General features: G+C 43.6%; 1 protein-coding gene across 3 annotated transcripts in view; it reads left to right on the top strand.

The window, feature by feature from the left end:
* The first annotated feature begins 341 nt into the window (after window positions 1–341).
* The window catches only part of atp8b4 (ATPase phospholipid transporting 8B4), a 62,442-nt gene continuing 40,058 nt past the window's right edge, over window positions 342–22,725 (top strand). For 2 of the 3 annotated variants that reach the window (XM_036960619.1, XM_036960628.1), the window contains exons 1-9: window positions 342–533; window positions 2,407–2,477; window positions 6,818–6,913; window positions 10,592–10,650; window positions 10,878–10,991; window positions 17,282–17,380; window positions 19,459–19,517; window positions 19,727–19,799; window positions 20,014–20,084. In XM_036960619.1, coding sequence (XP_036816514.1) covers window positions 6,838–6,913; window positions 10,592–10,650; window positions 10,878–10,991; window positions 17,282–17,380; window positions 19,459–19,517; window positions 19,727–19,799; window positions 20,014–20,084 — 551 coding nt within the window. In that variant the 5' untranslated portion in view covers window positions 342–533; window positions 2,407–2,477; window positions 6,818–6,837. The remainder of the gene's footprint in view (window positions 534–2,406; window positions 2,478–6,817; window positions 6,914–10,591; window positions 10,651–10,877; window positions 10,992–17,281; window positions 17,381–19,458; window positions 19,518–19,726; window positions 19,800–20,013; window positions 20,085–22,725) is intronic. The other variant, XM_036960636.1, reaches the window with a different exon arrangement.

The following is a 22,725-nucleotide window of genomic DNA, read 5'->3' on the forward strand; positions in this document are numbered from 1 at the left end:
AGAGAGAGAGAGAGAGAGAGAGAGAGAGAGAGTGAGAGAGAGAGAGGGAGGGAGACAGGCAGTGAGAGAGAGAGAGAGAGAGAGAGAGAGAGAGAGAGAGAGAGACAGGCAGTGAGAGAGAGAGAGAGAGAGAGAGAGAGAGAGAGAGAGAGAGAGAGAGGGAGGGAGGGAGACAGGCAGTGAGAGAGAGAGAGAGAGAGAGAGAGGGAGGGAGGGAGACAGGCAGTGAGAGGGAGGGAGGGAGACAGGCAGTGAGAGAGAGAGAGAGAGAGAGAGAGAGCGAGTGAGAGAAGCGCGGAGAGAGCGAGTGAGAGAAGCGCGGAGAGAGCGAGTGAGAGAAGCGCGGAGAGAGCGAGTGAGAGAAGCGCGGAGAGAGCGAGTGAGAGAAGCGCGGAGAGAGCGAGTGAGAGAAGCGCGGAGAGAGCGAGTGAGAGAAGCGCACAGATTCTCCAGAGCTGCAGATGCGCCTACATTTTCCTCGTTCGCCTTACCGATGATTCCCACTGTCTCCAGCTGAATGGACGATGTTGTCGGTGAGTAAAAAAAATTGCATTACAATTTACATTCAGTTATTGCCATGATTAGTGAATACACGGTATCGATCATGGTCAAGTTGAAATCTGTCAACTCTGCCATGACATTTGCATAGATATGCATGGCTAAGAACGCCTGAATGTGTCGCTGATGTTACGATCACTCAGTCAACGTTACAAATCACTATACACGTCTCGACTGTAGGCCTCCCGTAATGACGGTTTGCAAAGTGAGTTACTAACTGTAGCACCCGTGAACAAGTTCAAAAACATTTGCAAGATGGAATCCTCAAAGCCTTCCGCCCATTGCTCATTTCAGCCACCTTGATCGGGTCTCCGCTGTATACTTTTTGTAAGTGATACACACTGAACACGGTTATGGTATCTTCATAAGTTATTAATCAGGTGTTGTTTCAACTTTGGGAGAATATATAAATGACAACTTTTTCGTTATTGTTTTTCCTTCAGTGGGCTACATCACAGTATAATATCATGGGGAGGGAGCAAATTGACCGAAACAGAGATCCTATTAAATCACTAAATTAGCCATTCTAGTTTGTTTATTCTATGGGTTCATCATTGAGAGAGGGAAACAAAAACATAACGGTACATAAGAGCTAGCAGTTAGATTTTGTGTTTACCTGTTTACTGTGCATGGTGCTGACATCAGCAGACCAAGCCCTGCGTCTCAGAAGTATTCCCGGCAGAGATCTGTGTACTGTACTGAAGAAAGCAAGGAGCCTATTAGGTTTCAGTGAGCAGCTCTGAAGGAAACTGCCTGGCGAGCAGTATAGTAACAATGCCCAGGCCTTTCTTAGTGATTAACCATCCCCTGCAGCTTTTGCTGCCTGCATTCTTATTTACACTAAGAATGTACAATTCTCTGTATTTATCTCACCAATTGGTAATATTCTATAACAATAGACTATTGCCTCTTCCTAAACAGATGTAGGATCTTAATTTGAACACGCTTTTGTTGCTGAGAATTTTCCTGCATCGCAGGAAATGCAGATGAGCTTTGTGATTTATATAAATTCACTGAAAACCCGCACTAACACACGGATATGTTATCAGTATTGCACTTTTCAAGTCGCCTACTTTTGGCCAGCTAATAGCCCAACCACTGATCAAGCAACATTAGGGACTAAACCTTAAAAACCTTGTTGCTGCAGGATTATTTTGCTGAGAAAATACAGGTCAAATTTAGATCCTACATCTGTACATGTAATTTACTGTGTGTAGATTTCAGCATGACACAGTAGTGACTCACAAGACAAATTGTCCTCACTATTAATTCTGTTCTCTGTCACTTAGGGAAGAAGTTTTTTTGTAATTCATCTGTGATTGGCGATTGATTGGTCACTGTATGTCAATTGAGGAAAGGAGATACAGGAATTTAAAAAAGATAAGCTTTACGTGTGATGGACCAGAACCATACAGGGTGGGGTGGACCAGAACACTACAGGGGGCTGTGGGGTGGACCAGAACCATACAGGGGGCTGTGGGGTGGACCAGAACCATACAGGGGGCTGTGGGGTGGAACAGGACCATACAGGGGGTGGAACAGGACCATACAGGGGTCTGTGGGGTGGACCAGGGCCACAGAGGGGGTTGTGGGGTGTAACAGGACCATACAGGGGTCTGTGGGGTGGACCAGGACCATACAGGGGATTGTGGGGTGGACCAGAACCATACAGGGGGCTGTGGGGTGGACCAGAACCACACAGGGGGCTGGGGGGTGGACCAGAACCATACAGGGTGTTGTGGGGTGGAACAGGACCATACAGGGGGTGGATTAGGATGATACAGGGGGCTGTGGGGTGGACCAGAACCATACAGGGGGTAACGAAGTCCTTTGCTCCGTGTTTTCCAGGAAAACCCTCGGCTACAGCGGGAGGTCCCCTTACACAATGGCATCATGTTCTAACAGAGGTATCTACATCGGTAAGAACACCTGCATGTTTCTGTTACTCTTTATTTTTACACCTCTTTATTGTGTTAGACAATACAGTTATCGCAAAGGACCAATGTCCCTGAACAGGATTTCATCGCAGGTGTCACACAGTAAACATTCCTTTTGGATAGAATAGTGACGCTAATACCGGAGAGACATCGTGAGGCGGTCTAGCTATCCATTATCTCTTTGTCTGATTTCATTATATTTTGTGTCTAGTTCCATTATCTCTTTGTCTAATTTCATTGTCTCTTGTGTCTATTTCCATTATCTCTTGTGTAGAAAAGAGATCAAGCTCAGAAACAGCTTAATATATTTATTCAGAATGCATCCCAAATGGCGCCGTATTCCTTATTTAGTGCACTATTTTGAACAGTACCCATATAAGGCTCTGGTCTAAAGTAGTACGCTAAAAAAGGAATAGGGTTCTATAGGGCCCTGGTCTAAAGTAGTGCACTATATAGGGAATAGGGTTCTATAGGGCCCTGGTCTAAAGTAGTGCACTATATAGGGAATAGGATTCTATGGGGCCTTGGTCTAAAGTAGTGCACTATATAGGGAATAGGGTTCTATAGGCCCTGGTCTAAAGTAGTGCACTATATAGGGAATAGGGTTCTATAGGGCTCTGGTCTAAAGTAGTGAACTATATAGGGAATAGGGTTCTATAGGGCTCTGGTCTAAAGTAGTGCACTATATAGGGAATAGGGTTCTATAGGGCTCTGGTCTAAAGTAGTGCACTATATAGGGAATAGGGTTCTATAGGGCTCTGGTCTAAAGTAGTGCACTATATAGGGAATAGGGTTCTATAGGGCTCTGGTCTAAAGTAGTGCACTATATAGGGAATAAGGTTCTATAGGGCCCTGGTCTAAAGTAGTGCACTATATAGGGAATAGGGTGCCATTCAGGATGTAGGCTCAGTCTTTGAGAAACAGGAGACAGTCAGTGATATATGTGAATGTATTTTATGATACAGTGTTCTGGTCAAGGGAGATAAAGTGAAGCAATATGCCCTCTTTTGAGTTGATGTGTGTGTGTGTGTTCGTGTGTGTTACCTTGTAATGAGTATCTGCCTGTGACGCGGAGCTAGTGCTCTGTGACCTTGTGCGACCCACGGATCGTTGCTTCCTTACTCACCCACCCAGAGGCATCTCACCCCAACACAATGTGTTCATGTATTCACAATCCTCTACCTGGATTATCCTCCAAACTGGTTGGACATTGGAACTCAACTATTTCCTGGTTAAATTAAAGACTAAGCAGTGGGATGAAGGGGAAGGTGGAACCTGCAGGTATTATATAGCCTATCTAAACCTATATATTACACAGGTATTATATAGCCTATGTGGTGGTATAAAATTCTGCTGCTGTTTGATGTTCTCTGTGTTATAACCAACGATGTATATAAATCCTAGATTGCTGATGCTATGTATTGGCCATTGAGAGGCTTTGAAGCCACCGGTTGGCCATATTGGCATTCCCCAGTAGGAGAAGTCCTTCACAGGAAATAATGGATTCTACAGTATTTCAATTACATGTTTAAAGGACAAAATGACATGTGTTTAGTCTTTTTGTTGTTGTAGTGGGGACAATAACATTAGTAATCAAAAAAAAAAAAAAAAGATACTTTGAGGAATTTAAAAAAATATATGTTTTTTCGTGTTTCATTTGTATGTTTAGCTCACATAATTATAATTTAAACTTATACATGAAGTTGTCTGTAATAGAATACATTTGGCAAAAAACGAATGTTGACATTAATAAATGCGTTTCTGTAGCTTACAAAATATATTTTTTTACACCGATGGGGGAGTTCCAAGATGGAGTCACGGTGGCTTCAACACAGCGCCCCCTATCAGTCATCTAGTGTATATATATATATATATAAAGCATTGGTTATTACAGAGAACATGATCATAGATGGGGATCAATATGATGGACGGCTAGATGATCCTAATTGGTTTACAGTGTTAACGGGATGCAAATAGGCTTGGAGGAATCCCTGGGAAAACCGTTAAGTCTAGGATAAAGTTAGGATAGGGGGTAATTTATGATGGTAAATCCCCAGTGTCGGATGTGCTTGAGAGGCGCGATGATGAAGGCTATGTCTTACATATTTATGGGGTCTGATATAATAGTACGACAGAACATGTATGACAAAAAGGGGCCCGTGTTACTGACTATGATGGGATCGTTTCAAACCTGAAAACGGAATTGTCTTTAATGAAAATGTGAATGGGATCCCGTATTGATGGTTGGTTTCCACTGTTTGTATGTTACGACTTCTATGAATGGTGAGTGGAGGAGTCAAGCGCAGAGAGCAGGTAATTCCGTACGTGGATATTTTATTCCAAAGACAGTGGAGACACGGACATGCGAAACACAAGGCCGCATGAAACAACCCGACCAAAAATATAAAGGACTAAAAACTGTCCGGAAAAATACAGATCACACTAATACACCAAATAACAGAGAAACAAGCCCGCACAAATACCCAGCGGGCCTAGTGCCCTTAAATACCATAACTCAAAACAGGTGTACCCAATAAACAGAAACAAACGGAATCGATGGCATCTAATAGGCCGGCGACGACGACCGCCGAGCGCCGCCCGAACAGGAAGAGGCACCATCTTCGGCGAGATTCGTGACATTGTATAGTTTTCTTCTGAATAATACTTTAATCAGTTACAGCTTGCCAGCCAATGTAGTACCTGTACAGTAACCAAAATGACCTGGGTTCAAATGTTATTTGAAATCTTTCAAATACTTATTTTGAGCATTTACTAAATTTACTAAAAGGACAGGTGGTGGTGGTGGTGGTGGTGGTGGTTGGGGGGGGGGGGGGGGGGGGGGGGGGGGGGGGGGTGCAATTTTGGGTAGCCCAGCTAGCATTTGAACAAAGGTCTGTAACTAAATGGGCAAACAGAGCAGAGGCTTCAGGTCAAATCAACAGGAGAATCTTAAATTATTAATCTTCACAGCAATGGATACTATGAGGATGTCAAGGTGTTGAATGAGAGGGCCTCTCTGGTTACACTGTGTGTGTGTGTGTGTGTGTGTTCTTATTCTCTGAAGTGAGCCATTCTGTAACATTTAGGAATGATTCACCCTTTTCTTCAAACACCGTTTGTAGGTTTGAGTCCTGCTTGGTTGATGTGAACCAAAGCTGTAAAGTCAGGCATCTATTTTGTGGCTTTGTTGTGGTCGGGATGTACACACTTTGTTTAAATGGGGTCATCTACGATCTCTACATCCATTCTTAGACTTTTTTAATGAATAATATACAGTGGTGAGAACAAGTATTTGATACACTGCCGATTTTGCAGGTTTTCCTGAAAATGAATGACTTAAAAATCATACAATGTGATTTTCTGGATTTTTGATTTAGATTCCGTCTGTCACAGTTGAAGTGTATCTATGATAAAAAAAAATACAGACCTCTACATGCTTTGTAAGTTGGAAAACCTGCAAAATCGGCAGAGTATCAAATACTTGTTCTCCCCACTGTACACCCATTGATTCTGGAAGAATGGAACGTATAAATGCCTCATGGTTTTTTGTTCAACCTTCGAAAACCAAAATATATGCTTTTAAATTATTTTATTTTTTAACTCCATTGTTGGTAAACAATGTAATTGTAAACAAACACTGTGTAGCCCCCCAAAAAAAACATGGTTCAAACTATACTGTTGATGTCATGGATTGCCATTATTTCCTCCAACTCCATCACTAAAACAGTGAAAGGCTGACGGGCGTCGTCGTCGTTGTTGTTGTTGTTGTTGTTTTTGTTGTTTGAACTGCAGATTTAACCCTGTTAAAGGGGCGATTGTGGATTTTGTCTGTGCCCACCCGGATCTGTGTTTTTTTTTGTTGTGTCCTTTCTTTACGAGTTGTTAGGTAGATTATTAAGGGTGTTTTACAAACCAAAATGAGGCATCATTTGGCTACAGTGTATAACGAATTTGTTCCTCTGCAGTCGACTGTCAATTTCTCAGCCCCGAGGTACAGTACATTCCAGGGCTGTGTCTGTTAGTGCAGATGAAAAGACTCCGTTTCACTAAAGAGGGCAAGTGGAGACAGGTTCCACATGCCTACCCAGGAAGGTATCCGTGGGACAAATGACCTACATTACCTCATCTACCAGTGGTGGATACTAAAACGTATTTTTCTCGAAACGGGTGGAGTACGTCAGTGTATATTGGGCAGAAGGTCCCCGGTTCGTCTGGATGAGAACGGGACCTGCTGTGTTTTAACAGGGACATTGTAAAGTGAACATCTGGAGTCAATATCGGCCTATTCACAATGGCTATTTTCTGACCTTGTTCCTGCAAAGAATGACAGCGGGGGAAAGAAATGGCGGAGAAATGGTTGTGGATGTTAATACCACGGAGGGGATGCTGGAGCTCACGTGGGAAAGGTGCTGGACAAGGTAAAGCTGTCTTGCTGGGTGGTGGTGGTGTTGTTGTTGTTGATGGTTGTGGTGGAGTTGTTGTTGGTGGTGGAGTTGTTGTTGTTGGTGGAGTTGTTGTTGGTGTTGGAGTTGTTGTTGTTGGTGGTGTTGTTGTTGTTGATGGTTGTGGTGGAGTTGTTGTTGTTGTTGGTGGTGGAGTTGTTGTTGTTGGTGGTGGTGGAGTTGTTGTTGTTGGTGGAGTTGTTGGTGGTGGAGTTGTTGTTGGTGGTGCAGTTGTTGTTGGTGGTGGAGTTGTTGTTGTTGATGGAGTTGTTGTTGGTGGTGGAGTTGTTGTTGTTGGTGGTGGTGGAGTTGTTGTTGGTGGTGGAGTTGTTGTTGATGGTTGTGGTGGAGTTGTTGTTGTTGGTGGAGTTGTTGGTGGTGGTGGAGTTGTTGTTGGTGGTGGAGTTGTTGTTGTTGGTGGAGATGTTGTTGGTGGTGGAGTTGTTGTTGGTGGTGGTGGAGTTGTTGTTGGTGGTGGAGTTGTTGTTGTTGGTGGAGTTGTTGGTGGTGGAGTTGTTGTTGTTGGTGGAGTTGTTGTTGGTGTAGTTGTTGTTGTTGATGGTGGTGGTGGAGGTGTTGTTGTTGATGGTGGTGGTGGAGTTGTTGTTGGTGGTGGAGTTGTTGTTGGTGGAGTTGTTGTTGTTGATGGTGGTGGTGGAGTTGTTGATGGTGGTGGTGGAGTTGTTGATGGTGGAGTTGTTGTTGTTGATGGTGGAGTTGTTGTTGTTGATGGTGGTGGTGGAGTTGTTGTTGGTGGAGTTGTTGTTGTTGGTGGAGTTGTTGTTGGTGGAGTTGTTGGAGTTGTTGTTGTTGTTGTTGGTGGTGGAGTTGTTGTTGGTGGTGGAGTTGTTGTTGTTGGTGGTGGTGGTGGAGTTGTTGTTGTTGTTGTTGGTGGTGGAGTTGTTGTTGTTGGTGGAGTTGTTGTTGTTGGTGGTGGTGGAGTTGTTGTTGGTGGTGGAGTTGTTGATGGTGGAGTTGTTGTTGTTGGTGTAGTTGTTGTTGGTGTAGTTGTTGTTGTTGATGGTGGTGGTGGAGGTGTTGTTGTTGATGGTGGTGGTGGAGTTGTTGTTGGTGGTGGAGTTGTTGATGGTGGAGTTGTTGTTGTTGATGGTGGTGGTGGAGTTGTTGATGGTGGAGTTGTTGTTGTTGATGGTGGAGTTGTTGTTGTTGATGGTGGTGGTGGAGTTGTTGTTGGTGGAGTTGTTGTTGTTGGTGGAGTTGTTGGAGTTGTTGTTGTTGCTGTTGGTGGTGGAGTTGTTGTTGGTGGTGGAGTTGTTGTTGTTGGTGGTGGTGGTGGAGTTGTTGTTGTTGTTGTTGGTGGTGGAGTTGTTGTTGTTGGTGGAGTTGTTGTTGTTGGTGGTGGTGGAGTTGTTGTTGGTGGTGGAGTTGTTGATGGTGGAGTTGTTGTTGTTGATGGTGGTGGTGGAGTTGTTGATGGTGGTGGTGGAGTTGTTGATGGTGGAGTTGTTGTTGTTGATGGTGGAGTTGTTGTTGTTGATGGTGGTGGTAGAGTTGTTGTTGGTGGAGTTGTTGTTGTTGGTGGAGTTGTTGTTGGTGGAGTTGTTGGAGTTGTTGTTGTTGTTGTTGGTGGTGGAGTTGTTGTTGGTGGTGGAGTTGTTGTTGTTGGTGGTGGTGGTGGAGTTGTTGTTGTTGTTGTTGGTGGTGGAGTTGTTGTTGTTGGTGGAGTTGTTGTTGTTGGTGGTGGTGGAGTTGTTGTTGGTGGTGGAGTTGTTGATGGTGGAGTTGTTGTTGTTGGTGTAGTTGTTGTTGGTGTAGTTGTTGTTGTTGATGGTGGTGGTGGAGGTGTTGTTGTTGATGGTGGTGGTGGAGTTGTTGTTGGTGGTGGAGTTGTTGATGGTGGAGTTGTTGTTGTTGATGGTGGTGGTGGAGTTGTTGATGGTGGAGTTGTTGTTGTTGATGGTGGAGTTGTTGTTGTTGATGGTGGTGGTGGAGTTGTTGTTGGTGGAGTTGTTGTTGTTGGTGGAGTTGTTGTTGGTGGAGTTGTTGGAGTTGTTGTTGTTGTTGTTGGTGGTGGAGTTGTTGTTGGTGGTGGAGTTGTTGTTGTTGGTGGTGGTGGTGGAGTTGTTGTTGTTGTTGGTGGTGGTGGAGTTGTTGTTGTTGGTGGAGTTGTTGTTGTTGGTGGTGGTGGAGTTGTTGTTGTTGGTGGAGTTGTTTGTGGTGGTGGAGTTGTTGTTGTTGGTGGAGTTGTTGTTGTTGTTGTTGTTGTTGGTGGTGCAGTTGTTGTTGTTGGTGGAGTTGTTTGTGGTGGTGGGGTTGTTGGTGGTGGTGGAGTTGGTGGTGGTGGAGTTGTTGTTGTTGTTGATGGTGGTGGTGGAGTTGTTGTTGTTGTTGTTGGTGGTGGAGTTGTTGTTGGTGGTGGAGTTGTTGTTGGTGGTGGAGTTGTTGTTGGTGGTGGAGTTGTTGTTGGTGGTGGAGTTGTTGTTGTTGGTGGTGGAGTTGTTGTTGTTGGTGGAGTTGGTGGTGGTGGTGGAGTTGTTGTTGGTGGTGGAGTTGTTGTTGTTGATGGAGTTGTTGTTGTTGGTGGAGTTGTTGTTGGTGGAGTTGTTGTTGTTGGTGGTGGAGTTGTTGTTGTTGGTGGAGTTGTTGGTGGTGATGGAGTTGTTGGTGGTGGTGGAGTTGTTGTTGTTGGTGGTGGTAGTGGAGTTGTTGGTGATGGTGAAGTTGTTGGTGGAGTCATTGATGGTGGAGCTGTTGGTGGTGGTGGAGTTATTGTTGTTGGTGGAGTCGTTGTTGGTGGTGGAGTTATTGTTGGTGGTGGAGTTGTTGTTGTTGGTGAAGTCGTTGTTGGTGGTGGAGTTGTTGTTGGTGGAGTTGTTGGTGGTGGAGTTGTTGGTTGTGGTAGTGTTATTGTTGTTGTTGGTGGTGGAGTCGTTGTTGGTGGTGGAGTTGTTGTTGTTGTTGGTGGTGGAGTCGTTGTTGGTGGTGGTGGAGTTATCGTTGTTGGTGGTGGTGTTATTGTTGTTGTTGGTGGTGGAATCGTTGTTGGTAGTGGAGTCGTTGTTGTTGGTGGAGTTGTTGTTGTTGGTGGTGGAGTTGTTGGTGGTGAGGGTGAGGGTGGTGGTGAGGGTGAGGGTGAGGGTGGTGGTGGTGAGGGTGGTGGAGTTGTTGTTGTTGGTGGTGGTGGTGAGGGTGGTGGAGTTGTTGTTGTTGGTGGTGAGGGTGGTGGTGAGGGTGGTGGCGGTGGTGAGGGTGGTGAGGGTGGTGGAGTTGGTGTTGTTGGTGGTGGTGAGGGTGAGGGTGGTGGTGAGGGTGAGGGTGGTGGAGTTGTTGTTGTTGGTGGTGGTGTGGTGAGGGTGGTGAAGGTGGTGGAGGTTTTGTTGTTGGTGGTGGTGGTGGTGAGGGTGGTGGTGAGGGTGGTGGAGGTTTTGTTGTTGTTGTTGTTGGTGGTGAGGGTGGTGGTGGTGAGGGTGGTGGTGGTGAGGGTGGTGCCTAAAGGGGATATGCTTGGTGGGAAGAAACGCTGTGTACTGTCTTGGAGACAATCAGTGGTTATATATTGTTAGCCTTTACAGACTTCAGTGTCAATTCTCAACATTCAATGTATAACCAAAAAATATGTAAACATTCTAAGTAGAGTCCTACAATTGTCTAATATACTGTGGTTGTCATATACTGTATACTGTTTTCATCTAGAGGAAGAACGACATGTGAGAGCCAATGACAGGGACTACAATGAAAAGTTCCCATATGCTGTAAGTGAGAACACAAAGCACATGTTATCACAGTGTATCAATGATACTGTCATGATGTAGATGATATTGACCATTCTATATTTGCACCCCCCCCCCCCACCCCTCCTCATCCCCCCCCCCACCCCTCCTCATCCCCCCCCCCCCCCCCCCCCCCCACCCCCTCCTCATCCCCCCCCCCCCACCCCCTCCTCATCCCCCCCCCCCCCCCCCCCCCCCCCCCCCAAAAGGACAATCACATCAAAACCTGCAAGTACAATGTCTTCACCTTCCTGCCCGTCAATCTGTTCGAACAGTTCCAGAGAGCAGCTAATGCATACTTCCTAGTGCTGCTCATATTACAGGTACGTACGTACATTCCACATCATTAGTGTGTGACATGGAGTGTGCTTGTACAGATTCTATGAACTTGTCATGCTTAATACAGAGATTCCACGAAAATGAAAATGAAATCACAAAATGTCATGCAACTGAAAGATTTACATGGTGAAATGAGGTTCTCCGACTTACGTACAATCCAATGCCTTTCATAAAGGAGCTGACATATCTAAGCCCATTCCGTTATACATGGTGAATGTATGTAAGTCTGTATTTCAAGTGAATCAGTTGAGACAGTTCTCCCAGTATAGAGTGAATCATTGTTGACACTTCTCCCAGTATACAGTGAATCATTGTTGACAGTTCTCCCAGTATAGAGTGAATCATTGTTGGCACTTCTCCCAGTATACAGTGAATCATTGTTGGCACTTCTCCCAGTATACAGTGAATCATTGTTGGCACTTCTCCCAGTATACAGTAAGTAATTGAGATAGTTCTCCCAGTATACAGTGAATCATTGTTGACAGTTCTCCCAGTATACAGTGAATCATTGTTGACAGTTCTCCCAGTATAGAGTGAATCATTGAGACAGTTCTCCCAGTATACAGTGAATAATTGAGACAGTTCTCCCAGTATACAGTGAATCATTGTTGACAGTTCTCCCAGTATACAGTGAATCATTGTTGACAGTTCTCCCAGTATACAGTGAATCATTGTTGACAGTTCTCCCAGTATACAGTGAATCATTGTTGGCACTTCTCCCAGTATACAGTGAATCATTGTTGACAGTTCTCCCAGTATACAGTGAATCATTGAGACAGTTATCCCAGTATACAGTGAATCATTGAGACAGTTCTCCCAGTATAGAGTGAGTCATTGAGACAGTTCTCCCAGTATACAGTGAATTATTGTTGACAGTTCTCCCAGTATACAGTGCACTATTGAGACAGTTATCCCAGTATACAGTGAATCATTGAGACAGTTCTCCCAGTATACAGTGAATCATTGAGACAGTTCTCCCAGTATACAGTGAATCATTGAGACAGTTCTCCCAGTATAGAGTGAGTCATTGAGACAGTTCTCCCAGTATACAGTGAATCATTGAGACAGTTCTCCCAGTATACAGTGAATCATTGAGACAGTTCTCCCAGTATACAGTGAATCATTGAGACAGTTCTCCCAGTATACAGTGAATCATTGAGACAGTTCTCCCAGTATAGAGTGAGTCATTGAGACAGTTCTCCCAGTATACAGTGAATCATTGTTGACAGTTCTACCAGTATACAGTGAATCATTGAGACAGTTCTCCCAGTATACAGTGAATCATTGTTGACAGTTCTCCCAGTATACAGTGAATCATTGTTGACAGTTCTCCCAGTATACAGTGAATCGTTGTTGATAGTTCTCCCAGTATACAGTGAATAATTGAGACAGTTCTCCCAGTATACAGTGAATCATTGTTGACAGTTCTCCCAGTATACAGTGAATCATTGTTGGCACTTCTCCCAGTATACAGTGAATCATTGTTGACAGTTCTCCCAGTATACAGTGAATCATTGTTGGCACTTCTCCCAGTATACAGTGAATCATTGTTGGCACTTCTCCCAGTATACAGTGAATCATTGAGACAGTTCTCCCAGTATAGAGTGAGTCATTGAGACAGTTCTCCCAGTATACAGTGAATTATTGTTGACAGTTCTCCCAGTATACAGTGCACTATTGAGACAGTTCTCCCAGTATAGAGTGAGTCATTGAGACAGTTCTCCCAGTATAGAGTGAATCATTGAGACAGTTCTCCCAGTATAGAGTGAATCATTGAGACAGTTCTCCCAGTATAGAGTGAATCATTGTTGACAGTTCTCCCAGTATACAGTGAATCATTGTTGGCAGTTCTCCCAGTATACAGTGAATCATTGTTGACACTTCTACCAGTATACAGTGAATCATTGAGACAGTTCTCCCAGTATACAGTGAATCATTGTTGGCACTTCTCCCAGTATACAGTGAATCATTGTTGGCACTTCTCCCAGTATACAGTGAATCATTGAGACAGTTCTCCCAGTATACAGTGAATCATTGAGACAGTTCTCCCAGTATACAGTGAATCATTGAGACAGTTCTCCCAGTATAGAGTGAGTCATTGAGACAGTTCTCCCAGTATACAGTGAATCATTGAGACAGTTCTCCCAGTATACAGTGAATCATTGAGACAGTTCTCCCAGTATACAGTGAATCATTGAGACAGTTCTCCCAGTATACAGTGAATCATTGAGACAGTTCTCCCAGTATAGAGTGAGTCATTGAGACAGTTCTCCCAGTATAGAGTGAATCATTGAGACAGTTCTACCAGTATACAGTGAATCATTGTTGACAGTTCTACCAGTATAGAGTGAGTCATTGAGACAGTTCTCCCAGTATAGAGTGAGTCATTGAGACAGTTCTCCCAGTATAGAGTGAATCATTGTTGACAGTTCTACCAGTATACAGTGAATCATTGTTGACACTTCTACCAGTATACAGTGAATCATTGTTGACAGTTCTCCCAGTATACAGTGAATCATTGAGACAGTTCTCCCAGTATACAGTGAATCATTGTTGACAGTTCTCCCAGTATACAGTGAATCATTGAGACAGTTCTCCCAGTATACAGTGAATCATTGTTGACACTTCTACCAGTATACAGTGCACTATTGAGACAGTTCTCCCAGTATACAGTGCACTATTGAGACAGTGTGAGGCTGTATCACAACCAGCCGTGATTGGTGGGAGTTCTTTAGGGCGGCGCCCAGCGTCGTTAGGGTTTGGCCGGGGGTAGGCCGTCATTGTAAATAAGAATTTGTTCTTAACTGACTTGCCTAGTTGAATAAAGGTTAAATAAATAAATATGAGCCAGATTTCTGTATTTTGAAAATTACATCTTGAAAACTTGATCTCTGCATTGGCAAAACATTTCGGGACTATAATCAACAACGGACGAATGAAACAAATATCAAAAGATAGCTTTTGGGTGGATTTTTCCTTGAACAAAATAAAACCAAAATATTCAGTATCTGGTGTGGCCCTAGCCCTCACCCTCCGATCCAACAGGTCCCAGATGTGTTCAATGGGATTGAGATTCGGGCTCGTCACTGGCCATGGCAGAACACTGACATTCCTGTCTTGCAGGAAATCACGCACAGAACGAGTACTATGGCTGGTGGCATTGTCATGCTGGAGGGTCATGTCAGGATGAGCAGGAAGGGTACCACATGAGGGAGGAGGATGTCTTCCCTGTAACGCACAGGGTTGAGATTGCCTGCAATGACAAGCTCAGTCCGATGATGCTGTGACACACCGCCCCAGACCATGACGGACCCTCCACCTCCAAATCGATCCCGCTCCAGAGATCAGGCCTCGGTGGAACGCTTATTCCTTTGACGATAAACGGAAATTCGACCATCACCCCGGGTGAGACAAAACCGTGACTCGTCAGTGAAGAGCACTTTTTGCCAGTCCTGTCTGGTCCAGCGACGGTGGGTTTGTGCCCATAGGCGACGTTGTTGCCGGTGATGTCTGGTGAGGACCTGCCTCACAACAGGCCTACAAGCCCTCAGTCCAGCCTCTCTCAGCCTATTGCGGACAGTCTGAGCACTGATGCAGTGATTGTGCGTTCCTGATGTAACTTGGGCAGTTGTTGTTGCCATCCTGTACCTGTCCCGCAGGTGTATGTTCGGATGTACCAATCCTGTGTAGATGTTGTGACACGTGGTCTGCCACTGCAAGGACAGTCAGATGTACGTCCTGTCTTAGGCGTCTCACAGTACGGATATTGCAATTTATTGCCCTGGCCACATCTGCAGTCCTCATGCCTCCTTGCAACATGCCTGAGGCTTCTTCACGCAGATGAGCAGGGACCCTGGGCATCTTTATTTTGGTGTTTTTCAGAGTCAGTAGAAAGGCCTCTTTAGTGTCCTAAGTTTTCATAACTGTGACCTTAATTGCCTACCGTCTGTAAGCTGTTAGTGTCTTAACGACCGTTCCACAGGTACATGTTCATTAATTGTTTATGGTTCATCGAACAAGCATGGGAAACAGTGTTTAAACCCTTTACAATGAAGATCTGTGAAGTTATTTGGATTTTTACTTATTATCTTTGAAAGACGGGGTCCTGAAAAAGGGCCGTTTCTTTTTTTTTGCTGAGTTTAGAAGCACAACCATTGTGCTACACTCACAATAACATCTGCTAACCATGTGTATGTGACCAATACAATTTTATTTTATTTGCTTATTTATATTCAACTGGTTAAAGTGCACTGTGATATGATTAAGTGTGGGGATGTGTCTTAGGGTATGTTTGACCTGCCTTAACTTATGAATAAACAAAAACAAAGTAAAGTTAGGAATTATTACTCAACTCAAAGTATATCAATTTAGTTTCAATAAGAAACTCAAGTTGAACACGTTATAAACCAACAATTATTATCAACCCCTTCGTATCACTAAATTAATCACTGATACAGAATATACATCTTACTTAGTAAGGACCTGGTACTCTGTTTTTATACAGTCTGTGGAGTTGCTTTCTCAGACAGAGAAACAAACACAAGGAAATCCCTCGCCGTCCTCACGGTTAATTGGGGTCTCGTAGCTAGTAGGTCATATTTAAACTACAGAAATTGGCAAACTGTAATTTAGTTAGTAAGTAGCAAGTACAAACTATTGGTTTCTTCTCCTGAACTCTCGTCGGATTGTTGCCTAGCAATGGTCCTTCACCAAAATATACTCCTCTAACATCTCATTCGAAGATTATGGGGATTCATATGGAGTTGGGCCCCGCTTCGCTGCTATAACAGCCTCCACTCTTCTGGGAAGGCTTTCCACTAGATGTTGGAACATTGCTGCTATAACAGCCTCCACTCTCCTGGGAAGGCTTCCCACTAGATGTTGGAACATTGCTGCTATAACAGCCCCCACTCTCCTGGGAAGGCTTTCCACTAGATGTTGGAACATTACTGCGAGAGCCACAAGAGCACTAGTGAGATCGGGCACTGACGTTGGGAGATTAGGCCTGGCTCGCAGTCTGCGTTCCAATTCATCCCAAAGGCGTTCGATGGGGTTGAGGTCAGGGCTCTCTGCAGGCCAATCAAGTTCTTCCACGCCGATCTCTACAAACTATTTCTGTATGGACCTCGTTGTCATGCTGAAACAGGAACACGCCTTCACTGCAACACCACACACAAAACATACACACACATGCACACTGACACCACACACAAAACATACACACACATGCACACTGACGCCACACACACACATACACACACATGCACACTGACGCCACACACACACATACACACACGTTTCATTTCCTACCATCTACACCTGGGGGACGGTTCGTCAGGAGGTTAGGATCCAATTGATTGGTGTTCAGTCCCAGGGACCTTAGATTAGTGATGAGCTTGGATGGGTACTGAGAGCATGTGTTGACCAGCTGGCACTGGAACCATGAAAAACAGCCCCAGACCCTTATTCTTCCTCCACCAAACTTTACAGTGGGCACTATGCATTCGGGCAGGTAGCGTTCTCCTGCCATCCGCCAAACCCAGATTCGTCCGTCGGACTGCCAGATGGTGAAGCGTGATTCATCACTCCAGATAACGCGTTTCCACTGCTCCAGAGTCCGTTGGCGGCGAGCTTTACACCACTCCAGCCGAACACTTGGCATTGCGTATGGTGATCTTATGCGCGTGTGCGGCTGCTCGGCCACGGAAACACATTTCACGAAGCTCCCGATGAACAGTTATTGTGCTGAAGTTGCTTCCGGAGACAGTTTGGAACTCGGTAGTGAGTGTTGCAACCGAGGACAGACATATTTTACGCCATACACGCTTCAACACTCAGCAATCCCATTCTGTGAGCTTGTTGTTCCTAGATGTTTCCACTAACAGCAGTTACAGTTGACCAGGGCAGCTCTAGCAGGGCAGAAAATTGACAAACTGACTTGTTTGAAAATGTTGCATCCTATGACGGTGCCACGTTGAAAGTCACTGAGCTCTTCCATTCCACTGACCATTCTACTGCTAATGTTTGTCTATGGAGATTGCATGGCTGTGTGCTTGATTTTACACACCTGTCAGCAACGGGTGTGGCTGAAATAGCCGAATCCACTAATTTGAAGAGTAATCCACTAATTTGAAGAGGAATCCACTAATTTGAAGGGGTGTAAGTCCCACACGCAACACAGTCAATACAGTCTAGAAAAAGCTCAAAGGTAACCAAGGGGTTTACATTCCTACACATGATGTAAATAAATGGCTCTGTGTTCTCCTATTTGTAGTTGATCCCTGAGATCTCCTCCCTGTCCTGGGTCACTACCACTGTGCCTCTGGTCATGGTGCTGTTGATCACTGCAGTTAAAGATGCCACTGACGACTATGTGAGTTAACTGTCAACTCTTATTGATTGATTGATCGAGTGATTGAATGAATTATTATTTAATTAATTTGATGATTCAAAACTGATATACAGACAAGAAAAACAAAAGTAGGGTTAACTCATTTGATTGACATTTTAGTAATTTAGTAGACGCTCTTATCCAGAACGACTTACAGGAGCAATTAGGGTTAAGTGCCTTGCTCAAGGGCACATCGATAGATTTTTCACCTTGTCAACTTGGGGGTTCAAATCAGCAACCTTTCATTTACTGGTCCAATGCTCTTAACTGCCAAGCTACCTGGCACCCATTATCAAAAGTTTGGACACACCTACTCATTCAAGGGTTTTTCTTTATTTTTACAATTTTCTACATTTTCTACATTCTACATTTTGTACAAAAAACATGGAATCATGCAGTAACCAAAAAAGTGTTAAACAAATCAAAATATAGATTTTAGATTTTAGATTCTTCAAATAGCCACCCTTTGCCTTGATGACAGCTTTTCACACTCTTGGCATTCTCTCAACCAGCTTCACCTGGAATGCTTTTCCAAATCAAATCAAATGTATTTATAAAGCCCTTCTTACATCAGCTGATATCTCAAAGTGCTGTACAGAAACCCAGCCTAAAACCCCAAACAGCAAGCAATGCAGATGTAGAAGCACAGTTGCTAGGAAAAACTCCCTAGAAAGGCCAGAACCTAGGAAGAAACCTAGAGAGGAACCAGGCTATGAGGGGTGGCCAGTCCTCTTCTGGCTGTGCCGGGTGGAGATTATAACAGAACATGGCCAAGATGTTCAAATGTTCATAGATGACCAGCAGGGTCAAATAATAATAATCACAGTGGTTGTCGAGGGTGCAGCAACTCAGCACCTCAGGAGTAAATGTCAGTTGGCTTTTCATAGCCGATCATTAAGAGTATCTCTACCGCTCCTTCTGTCTCTAGAGAGCTGAAAACAGCAGCTCTGGGACAGGTAGCATGTCCGGTGAACAGATCAGGGTTCCACCATCGATGCACCCCCACACCATCACATCTCCTCCGCCATGCTTCACGGTGGGAAGCACATGTGCAGAGATCATCCGTTCACCTACTCTGCATCTCACAAAGACACAGCGGTTGGAACCAAATTTCTCAAATTTGGACTCATCAGACCAAAGGACAGATTTCCACCGGTCTAATGTCCATTGCTCGGATTTCTTGGCCCAAGCAAGTCTCTTCTTATTATTGGTGTCCTTTAGTAGTGGTTTCTTTGCAGCAATTCGATCATGAAGGCCTGATTCGCACAGTCTCCTCAGAACAGTTGATGTTGAGATGTGTCTGTTACTCTGAAGTATTTATTTGGGCTTCAATTTCTAAATCTGGTAACTCTAATGAACTTATCCTCTGCAGCAGAGGTAACTCTGGGTCTTCCATTCCTGTGGCGGTCCTCATGAGAGCCAGTTTCATCATAGCACTTGATGGTTTTTGCGACTGCAATTGAAGAAACTTTAAAAGTTCTTGAAATTTTCCGGATTAACTGACCTTCATGTGATGAAGTAATGATGGACTGTCATTTTGCTTTGCTTATTTGAGCTGTTCTTGCCATAATATGGACTTGGTCTTTTACCAGATAGTGTTATCTTCTGTATACCATCCCTACCTTGTCACAACACAACTGACTGGCTCAAACACATTAAAAAGGAAAGAAATTCCACAAATTAACTGTAACAATACACACCTGTTAATTTAAATGCATTCCAGGTGACTACCTCATGAAGCTGGTTGAGAGAATACCAAGAGTGTGCAAAGCTGTCATCAAGGCAAAGGGTGGCTACTTTGAAGAATCCCAAATATAACACGTATTTTGATTTGTTTAACACTTTTTTGGTTGCTACATTATTCCATATGTGTTATTTCATAGTGTTGATGTCTTCACTATTGTTATACAATGTAGAAAATAGTACAAATAAAGAAAAAAACCCTTGAATTAGTAGGTGTGTCCAAACTGTTGACTGGTACTGTCTGTACACTACACCCCCGGTTATTAGCAGCTATTAGCAGTGCAAGACCACTGTAAAAGATGTCTTCTCAATTTCAGTTCAGGTATAAAAGCGATCAGCAGGTCAACAGTCGTCAGTCTCAGGTACTCAGGGGAAAGTAAGTACATCCTCAATGAACCTTCAATATGAACCTTTTTAAATGTGAACATTTTCTACCTCATTGTGGCTTTGTGCAAAGAGACAACTTATTATTTTTTTTTGTACCTTCAAAATTGCACAGTGAGATGAAGACATTTCTTTGAATAGCATAACATTTTATGCTATTGTGCTTTATAAATCAGCATTATGACTGTGTATCTGTCTCAGTCTACAGAATGAGAAGTGGATGAATGTACGCGTGGGAGATATCATCAAGCTGGAAAACAATCACTTTGTGACAGTGAGTAATTTGCTTTCAATTTCATACTTAGATACTCCCATAAACACTTGACATGAACGGGTTTTTTAAAATTAAAATGAGGGCTATTCCTCTACTGCAACTGTTGAGTTCTATTGTAAAGCATTGGTGCAGAGATTGGTTTATTCCCTGTGGCTTGCCAGTAAGTCCTCTCCCTCCTCTCCCTCATCTCCCTCCTCTCCCTCCTCTCCTACAGGCTGACATTCTGCTGCTCTCTAGTAGTGAACCATATGGACTGTGTTACATAGAAACGGCTGAGCTAGACGGGTAAGACACTGCATGCATTTCTATAGTATTTGGGGGAGGGGGGGGGGGGGGGGGCTGTTTGCCAAGGAGGGCTATCTGTGTCACAGTGTGTCTGCAGTGGTTTCTACACTCTGAGTAAAGCATCAGGAAATAGGACAGGTGGTTGAGGTTGAGGATTTGGCCCAGTTTACCTCAGTTGTTCTGTTAACTGCTTTGTTTGACACGGAGCCAACGTTTGTTTACTACACGAATGAGTCACCCTCTGTTTTCTCTCTCACCACTGACCACTATCTACCCCTGTTTAAAAGTTTTTTTATCTTGCACGTTGTTTTTAGGATACTTTTCCACTGGTATTTCCACAAATTTCCAAAAAATACATTCTTTTTTTGTGTGTTTGTTTTTGGGGCAGAGAGAGTAAATTGTAGTTTAATAGCTCATTTAAATTTATTTTACACATTTTGCCATGAGACTGAAAGACAATGTTGCTGTTTTAAAGCTCAGGGATTCTTGAAAAACGGGACAATCCACTTTTTATCCACAAATATTTGTCTTAATTAACAAAAGTGAAATATATATTTTGATAGAGCAAAGTATCAGCCATCACACCATGTAAAGGAACAAACTCCTAATTATTATTTTTTTCTTCATGAAATACAACTAGTTGGATTTATGTGAACGCCGGGAGACACCAACAAATCAAATCAAATTGTATTTGTCACATGCGCCAGGTGTAGTAGACCTCACAGTGAAATGCTGAATACAACAGGTGTAGTAGACCTCACAGTGAAATGCTGAATACAACAGGTGTAGTAGACCTCACAGTGAAATGCTGAATACAACAGGTGTAGTAGACCTCACAGTGAAATGCTGAATACAACAGGTGTAGTAGACCTTACAGTGAAATGCTGAATACAACAGGTGTAGTAGACCTTACAGTGAAATACTGAATACAACAGGTGTAGTAGACCTCACAGTGAAATGCTGAATACAACAGGTGTAGTAGACCTCACAGTGTAATGCTGAATACAACAGGTGTAGTAGACCTTACAGTGAAATGCTGAATACAACAGGTGTAGTAGACCTTACAGTGAAATACTGAATACAACAGGTGTAGTAGACCTCACAGTGAAATGCTGAATACAACAGGTGTAGTAGACCTTACAGTAAAATGCTTACTTACAAGCCCTTAACCAACAAGGGCAGTTTTAAGAAAATACATTTAAAAAAGTAAGAGATAAGAATAACAAATAATTAAAGAGCAGCAGTAAATAACAATAGCGGGGCTTTATACAGGTGGTACCGGTACAGAGTCAATGTGGAGGCTATATACAGGGGGTACCGGTACAGAGTCAATGTGGAGGCTATATACAGGGGGTACCGGTACAGAGTCAATGTGGAGGCTATATACAGGGTATTACGGTACAGAGTCAATGTGGAGGCTATATACAGGGTATTACGGTACAGAGTCAATGTGGAGGCTATATACAGGGTATTACGGTACAGAGTCAATGTGGAGGCTATATACAGGTGGTACCGGTACAGAGTCAATGTGGAGGCTATATACAGGGTATTACGGTACAGAGTCAATGTGGAGGCTATATACAGGGTATTACGGTACAGAGTCAATGTGGAGGCTATATACAGGGGGTACCGGTACAGAGTCAATGTGGAGGCTTTATACAGGTGGTACCGGTACAGAGTCAATGTGGAGGCTTTATACAGGTGGTACCGGTACAGAGTCAATGTGGAGGCTATATACAGGGGGTACCGGTACAGAGTCAATGTGGAGGCTATATACAGGGTATTACGGTACAGAGTCAATGTGGAGGCTATATACAGGGTATTACGGTACAGAGTCAATGTGGAGGCTATATACAGGTGGTACCGGTACAGAGTCAATGTGGAGGCTATATACAGGGTATTACGGTACAGAGTCAATGTGGAGGCTATATACAGGGTATTACGGTACAGAGTCAATGTGGAGGCTATATACAGGGGGTACCGGTACAGAGTCAATGTGGAGGCTTTATACAGGTGGTACCGGTACAGAGTCAATGTGGAGGCTTTATACAGGTGGTACCGGTACAGAGTCAATGTGGAGGCTATATACAGGTGGTACCGGTACAGAGTCAATTTTAATATATATATATATATATATATATATATATATATATATATATTTCTCATTTACAACTGCGACCTGGCCAAGATAAAGCAAAGCAGTGCGACACAAATAACAACACAGAGTTACACATGGAATAAACAAGCGTACAGTCAATAACACAATAGAAAAGTCTATATACAGTGTGTGCAAATGAGGTAAGATAAGGGAGGTAAGGCAATAAATAGGCCATGGTGGCGAAATAATTACAATGTGCGGGGGCACCGGTGGTAATTAAGGCAATATGTACATGTAGGTAGAGTTATTAAAGTGACTATGCATAGATTATAAACAGAGAGTAGCTGTCACTCCCTGACCATAGAGAGCCATTGTTTCTCTATGGTGTTGTAGGTCAGAGCGTGACTAGGGGGTAGTCTAGTTTATAATTTCTATGTTGTGTTCTAGTTTATTTTTCTATGTTGGTGTTTTGTATGATTCCCAATTTGAGGCAGCTGGTAATCGTTGTCTCTAATTGGGGATCATATTTAAGTGGCTATTTTT

The sequence above is a fragment of the Oncorhynchus mykiss genome, chromosome 2 (genome assembly GCF_013265735.2).
Source record: "Oncorhynchus mykiss isolate Arlee chromosome 2, USDA_OmykA_1.1, whole genome shotgun sequence".
Lineage (NCBI taxonomy): Eukaryota > Metazoa > Chordata > Actinopteri > Salmoniformes > Salmonidae > Oncorhynchus > Oncorhynchus mykiss.